At 35.8% G+C, this 7,686-nt stretch overlaps 1 protein-coding gene across 1 annotated transcript in view; it reads right to left on the bottom strand.

Annotated features, from left to right (window-relative positions):
- The window catches only part of LOC104404382 (receptor-interacting serine/threonine-protein kinase 2-like), a gene marked incomplete at its 5' end in the record, with an annotated part of 10,635 nt that overhangs the window by 2,499 nt on the left and 450 nt on the right, over positions 1 to 7,686 (bottom strand). The window contains 6 exons of the mRNA XM_010012806.1: positions 105 to 203; positions 873 to 978; positions 1,590 to 1,679; positions 1,865 to 1,950; positions 4,965 to 5,126; positions 5,473 to 5,522. Of these exons, the coding sequence (XP_010011108.1) occupies positions 105 to 203; positions 873 to 978; positions 1,590 to 1,679; positions 1,865 to 1,950; positions 4,965 to 5,126; positions 5,473 to 5,522 (593 nt within the window). The remainder of the gene's footprint in view (positions 1 to 104; positions 204 to 872; positions 979 to 1,589; positions 1,680 to 1,864; positions 1,951 to 4,964; positions 5,127 to 5,472; positions 5,523 to 7,686) is intronic.

The raw sequence follows: 7,686 nt of genomic DNA, 5'->3' as shown, positions 1-7,686 counted from the left end.
CTGCTGTATTTATATCTTTCTAGTACATTGAGTACAAGCCCAGAATTGTGGATGTTTTCAAAAAGGAACTGGAAAAGAAACTGGCTGTGCTCCCCTACCTCTACCAGAGTATCTCCAGTTTTGCAGCACCTCAGCATGCTTTTTGATGCCCCACTTTATAGCAGTGAAGTCGACCGTCTGGTCTGCTTTCACACCACTGGTGCCTGCGAAGCCAAAGAATACTCTGTTCTTTTGAAATACATGTTTGCGTTCTTTTGAAAGAAGAAACTTAAGTGCAGTTTTAGTTTCACAATGTACTGCTATTCCATCTGGGTCCCATTGCTTTTTTCTGGCTTTTACTGTCAGCACAACCTCAAAATTGAATTCTGTCTAGGAATTTTTCTGAATTTTATTCAGAAAAGGTGACAGCTATGAAAGGTCTGTGCAGATACTTTTGCAAGGCAATCTATTTATTAAAGCTGCTTTGTTTATTGGATTAAAAATGATTGAGAGGTTGGGCTGCATTAGAAATTTTCAGTTTACTCAGCTTTAAGAGGACCTCAAAATGTTTGGTCTTTTTTATCTTTAGAAGTAGTTCACAAATGATTAATCAAACTGCCAAGAGTCTGAAGGGTCAAGTAAATGCTACCTCTGCACTCACGACCCTGAAGAGGAAAACTGAAGCTGGAAGCTGCGGGGATTTCTCAAGTGACAAGAACAGAACATCAGAGCTCAGATATTCTAGTTTTTTACCCAGAGCACTAAGTCTACAAAACATCTCTTTTTTGACATAAACGGAGATCCAACTTTCTACTGTGCAAATGTAATGTCACAGTGGGAGTGTAAAGCTGCAATGGCAACTTAAATTTACACAAAGTTATGAGTATCTCTACCTGATGAGAAGATATTACACTTGGGAACAGACTTGAGTCTTGATATATCTGGAGAGATGCTCCGAAGGGGAAGTGCATCACACTGTATGGAGCCAGAATATGTTTCCTGAAATGATTCCAGTCACATATTGAAAAAGCATATTAAATAAATGCAAAGTTGCAATTTTTTACAGAGTAATTTCCCATCACTGTGTTTTCTGTACTATCTAAATGCTCAATAGACAGTACAAATAAAATGCAGTAAACCAGAAGAAATTATGTAATTCTAATATTTGTGTTTTTCCAAAGCTGACAGCAATTTTGTATGCAAGTTTAACTATCAGTAAGAACCAAAAGCAGCAGCATTAAGAATCAAAATATAAAAGCAAATCTGTATAACTCTATATAAGCAAGCTGTGTAGAGGTGTAAGGGAGCAGAAGACAATCTCTTACAAGTTGCACTCATTGTGTACTGCATTTCTCCTCAAGGGGATGGCTTTCCCACATTCACAGGATGCACCAAACATGCCCTTCTTATTTCTGCTTACCCACTCTTTACTACCTTCACCTATATGGCTATGCATTTTTACACCCCGGCTCAACTAATGCATTTTATGCCTTTCCTGATTGCACAGGAAAGTAAACTGCAGACCAACTCCCCCTTAATACGTTAACCCTTTAAGCTCTCAGGATCTTTAATGATGCCAATATACCAAATGCAATATGTAAAATATTTACCTCGTGGGTATTCACAGGTATATTTAGTGATATCTGCTCCGTATCTGCTTGCTTTCCACTCTTGTAAATAGATTGTGATTCATATAGTGACTGGAAAAGACGTATTTACTTGTATTACATTTCTGCTAAAAGATGAGATGATAGCTCTGTACAAACACATGCTTCAGCCAGATACGAGATTAGATAAATTACAAAGGAGATGATTACATTTCTTTTAGCAAGCAGAAGTTACCAACTTATTTGACCAAGTCATGACTGTAACAAAAGCCACTTACCTTTGATCTCTTTAATAGAATTACTGCTTCCAGCATAGCTATTTCATCAAATGTTCGCAGCACTGGCTCAAGGTCTATTAAACATTCTAAACAAAGAAAAAGTATTTTAATGAATGATTTAAAATGGAAATTAAGTTTTTAATTTGATAAAGCTACTTTTTTATATTTACAAAAGCAGTTTGTCTATAGATACATATCAAACCACTTATGCTGCTAAACAGAAGTTTCTTCCTTTCACCTGTTGCACGTGTTTCACATCACCAGAAGAAATCCTGTCCTGATATGGCCACCTCGGCACCCTGTATCAAAAGAGATCCAGGACTGCACCAGATTGCAAGTCTTACACTCCTGGAATGGATAGATGGGTGGGTTTGGTATGTTTCAAGGTAGATCCAACAAGCTGATTAGCTAAATGGAACCATACAGCTGTCCTCTCATTCCAGCAGATTTGCTAAAGATTTATATGAGAAAAATAATAACAACCTCCCATTATAGCAATATCTAGAATAGATGCTGTGAGGCAGGGCCAGAGAAGATGAGATACTCAAGTCACTGACCTATCACATCCACTAAATACAAATGATACTGTCCTCATTCCCAGCACAGGCAGCAAATCAGAGAAGCTAAAATCATCTGCTCAGATAGGGAGGGACATGACAGTCCAATGATCAACTGACAACCTGTACTATGCACCCTTTCTTTCCAATGCTTAAAAAACTAAATATTTCAAATTTTGAGATAACTGTGTTGTAAAAATATTTCTTTGAAACTGTGCTCAAATGCCACAAAACCTCAGGAGAGGATGATGGCATGTCACAATTCCTCTGCATTTCTATGAACTCCACCGACTCAGCAAAGTCCATTGACCAAACTAGAAATCCATCACACAACATCCTTATTAACATATTTCTAGTTTTTACTATAATTTTACCACTGTTCTTCCATATTAACATTTTTCCACTAGCATCTTCAAGACATACATTCAATATTGGGATTCTTATGTTCTTGCATCAGCTAAAACAGAGTTTTAAAGGTCTGGCACTCCATTTTCCACAATGAAATATTAGCACTGTTGATTTTTGTTGATTATAATCAGTTAGATATACATTCCAAGTACATAGAGCAACATGATGATAAGTAGTCTTTATCCCTTATTTATAAGGGAAACCAATTTTTTTATTTAAAGTTTATGTAACAAAGAGGGGATTTGGTTCTTATGTTCTATACCCCGCTGTGCTATGGTAATTGCAAAATTTCCCAATCAGAGAGCTTTACTTCTCTTAATTTTGCAACAATTCTGCAACTTCCACTTTCTTTTTATAATAGTAAAGTAGAGGAAAAAGCAAGGCATTTCTTCTTCAAAGACCATCTTACTACAGACATGGCACTAATTAAAGAACCCAAGTTAGCTCATACTGTAGAACATATCTCAGATAATTACCCCTTCATTGTGACTACAAACTTTGGTTGCTATTTTGTTTTGTTGAACTGACACAGGAAAATAAGGATACATAAGGAAATACCATGATCTCTATTCTTTTTGATTTTAGAAAATATTATAAATGGCCAACATAAACTGATATTTCAAAATATTCTTAATTAAAAATAAAAATGCCTCAAAAAAAAGGTCATGTAATTTTGGACTGTAAATTGAACATGAAGATACTCTGTGTTTGGATGTGTGCCCATTTTGTCCTCTGCCAAACTGGTGCAAAAACTGAAGTTATGAACATTTCTTTCTAAGCTATCCGAACAGCAATTTTCTAACACTTTCCAACTCGAAGTATGCCTATAAAGGCTTTCAAATAAACAAACTTTTGTTCACCAAAGCTACCAATGAAACATTTAAGATTGTGGAACATTACAAAACACCCCAGGAAACCAAAACCAAAACTAAAACCAAAAAGAACCAGAAAAACCTAAAAATCCCCTGGTACGTCAGGTTTGAGTCATTACACCTTCAGTTTAACCACTGAGAATAGAACTGTTTAAGCCAGAGCTCTTTGTACTGTTCTACCCTTGAATACATTCAGTAACTCTCTTATTCTATGTTTTTGTCTCTCCAAGGTGATCCAGCTTTCCCTACAGAATTAGGATTGTGTTTTCTAAAGGAGTAAGGAGGAAGTTTTTAAAGCACACGCAAATTAAACAAGCACTGCAAGGCAGCTGCAGGAACTATTAGTTTCACTATGCTGACATTAGTGATCACAGCAACAGTCACAAGAGGAAATTCCACAGTTGAAAACAGGTAAGCAGTTTCTGCCAATTTTGATGGAATGACCTTTCTGCAATGGCCAAAGAACCAAAAGTCACCACAAAAATAAGCATGTTAAGGAGAAATTGTTAGGGGCGATGAATTTGGACTCCACATACACCAAGTATGTCAATTAAGTGCAACAAACACAGGTTTGCAAAAATTGAAACAAAACTTTTCCAGTTCACACTACAGCATTCTAATCTCTATAAGCTTGCATCTCTGTCTTATTCTCTAAATTCTGCAACCCACTGTAAAAAGGGCTGAAAGTATCTATATATGGTCTCACGGAAAAAAAGCTGGACAAAGGATAGTCAAGCACATGGGTTCAACCAGTTCCTGCTTGATCTCGGAGGTGGAACAAAGATAAAGTCTCAGTGAAAAAGATTTATACTGAGATGCAAACACAAGATGAAGTCATTGTAGCTTATCTGATGTACGATGGGTTTTGGTATGTTTGCCAGCTTGCTCATAAATCCCACAGTACTCAGTCTACACTTCTCCCCCCTTCTTAAAAAATAAAATGTTCCCTTCAACAATAAACAAAAAAGTCCAAGTGCAAGTAGTTATACAAAGCATGCTGCTTTTTTACAAGTAAATTAGAGATGGCAAATGCAAAACACTCCAGCTAAAAGCTTGTTTTTATGGTACACGTGAAGGTCCATTCATAAATTTTGTTTACAGACATGGTGGAAGCAAACAAGCACCTTAGTGTATGCAACAAGAAAGAGCACATATATCTCCACATCTTGACCACTTCCCTTTTCTGACTATAACTTAGCTCTGTAAGTACCATGTTCAACAGAAATCTGGCAATTTAAAAATTATTATGCAAGGCAAACTCACTTAAGAACGATGGTCTTTCATCTGGATTTTGTGCCCATCCACTTTCTATCAATCTTACGATGATCACTCGATGAGGAATGCCCATTGATAAACTTTCTGCACTTAAGTCTAGCCGCTGTCCTTGTGACACACTATACATTATCTGCAAGGGGTTTATAACTTCTGTCAAAATAGACATTGTGCAGTCATTAGAAATACATGCAATATAAATAGCTTACTATAGGAAAAATAATTCAGTTTGCAGATAAGGCATTTATAGTTCACGAAAATAAGGTTATATTCCTCTTTGTAAAAAGAAATATATTTTTAATTTATCAAACATTGTAATGTAAAAAATATAGAAAAAGAGTCTAATACTAAAAGCAACTCAAAGCACTTTTCAATAAGTTTAAAAGTTGAGTCATTAAAAAGTAACTCCTAAAATGAAGTCCCCAGGTACCCATTTCTCAGGTTAAGCCTTATGTAAAATAAGGCTCAAAAAATAAATAAAAGGAAGACATGGCCTTACCTTCAAATGGCTGTTTCCTTGACATCACTTCCCACATAATAATTGCATAACTGTTTAAAGTATAAAAAGTATAGAAGATGTTATTTTAGATTACCAACACTTAATATGTGCTTAGCTTTACATTTTACTAAAAATATTTTACCAAAGTGATCCCAAATGACTATAGCTAACTATAGTGATGACCTGAATATACAAAAACTATCAGAAATTTTAAACAGTGACTTCAGCTAGAACTGGTTAATAATATTAAGTACAGAAAAGATATATGGTATATAATCTCCTATTCCTATTCGTAATAGCTCTGCTCTACTAATATGTTGTGAATTACATACACACAGTTTAAATCTCAGTATGCAAATTACAGTGAGCCTCAGAGTCCCAACTGCTCCGTCTTAACTGCAATACTGTGGCATCTTCACCATCTGGATCAACACTCTGTGACATTCCCATGGGAAGCAGGGTCCTACCAGGGAGGATAGCTTTGAAAAGTTTTTAAAATTTTGCTTCAAAAAAATGGAAATCCATTTTCCACTGAAGCAATAAAAATGAAACTATGCAAAGAATTATTATTTTTTTTTTGCTTAAGAATTACACTTACCAGAGTGTTTGCTCAACTACTCGAATAACTGTACATAAACCCAGTATTTTCTACATCACTAAAAAGTGTCAAATTTTGCGTTCAGTTTACATTTAACTGCCTCTCAGCATTACACCATATAACAGCTACCAATCAGGAATAATAATAATAAAAAAAAAAAGAACGAAGTAACTGACGCTTAAAATCAATCATAGAAATTGAGCTTTCCTAACCACTTACTTCGTTCACACCGTAACATTTGTCAATGATAAAATTTATTCAAGTAAATTTTAATAAAAGCAGTCCTCCCTGTTAGAAAACCTGCTTTTGATGCATTCCTGAGAAATTCATGCAGGATGATTTTTCTGGCATGGCAAATTGTTCCTTATGTGAAAGTTAACGCTGCTTGACTGTTGACCCAGCCTTTCATTCAGTTTGGAATCTCTCTACAATTAAAGGCTATTCTCTCAATTCTACAACAATGCAGAATACCACTTCCTGTTCTCCTTTCCTATTTCTGCTTCATAGCATCTCTTTCTAATCCTGAGGCACATACCTTTCTCTGTGACCCTTCTGGTGGTCATTTCCTTCACTCTCTCTCTACTTTCCTGTCTTTCTGCCTTGAACTGCCATCACTCTTGATGATACTGTCTCAGTTTCTTTTCTCTCTTTTCCAACAATCTCTTCCTTTCCTAATTTATCAGTTTTCTAAGCCGTTCTACAGATTTTTTTCTCTCTTATTTTCTCCCATTTGGTTGTTATTCCTCTGAACACTTTTTTTTTTCTTTCTAAGAAACATCTGTCTTCCTCATCTGCACTCACTCATTAAACCACCAGCCACTCTTTCTTTCCCCATAATATGCCATTATTCCTCTTCAGTGTCTTCCTGGTCCAGCTTTTCTTAGCTTTGCAGGAATGTAACCATCTCTATTCTTTGGACAGGAAAGTCAGGGAACTTTATGTGCCCCATAAGCATAAGGAATAACTGAGGGAAGTAGTGGTCTCCCTGGAATTCAGTAAGACCCTGTGAGATTGGTTCAACTCTCACCAAAATACAACCCCATAAAAGATGGCTGAAGGTAGAAGTGGTGGAGTGCAACAGAGAGATGGATTTTGTCACAGTGAAATGCCTCTTCACACCTCCTCAGTCTCAATGATTTACACAGGACAAGTCTCTCCAAGATTGTCCTAGTCATCTTTGATCTTTCCAACTCTTTTCAGATTAGGTTCAGATTAATAATTTCATACTATTAATAATTACATCATTAATAATTTCAGGTTATTATAATTCTAATTCTAATATCCTAAGAGCAATTGCTGTTTTGTTTTATAATTCTAATTCTAATATCCTAAGAGCAATTGCTGTTTTGTTATATGGGTTGCCACTACTCTACTACTTCCTGTTCTATTACTTCTACTGCTCTGAAGTGACTGATGCAAATCTACCTGAACTTGCATAAAATATGCTATTCCTTAAGGAAATCTCTCTAACTACGTCCTCCAACCTCATTACCCTGTTTTTATCTAACCCCTTAAAAAAAAAATGTTTTCTTCTTTCCCCTGAGTACATTCTACAAATTATGTTAATTGATCCACACAAATGACAAAGGTATGTGCAATGAGATAATGGTGTGAAC

This window comes from Nestor notabilis, unplaced genomic scaffold (genome assembly GCF_000696875.1).
Source record: "Nestor notabilis isolate BGI_N333 unplaced genomic scaffold, ASM69687v1 scaffold1204, whole genome shotgun sequence".
NCBI lineage: Eukaryota > Metazoa > Chordata > Aves > Psittaciformes > Psittacidae > Nestor > Nestor notabilis.
The sequence above is the reverse complement of the archived record's forward strand: the minus strand, read 5'-3'. Positions and strand labels throughout refer to the sequence as shown.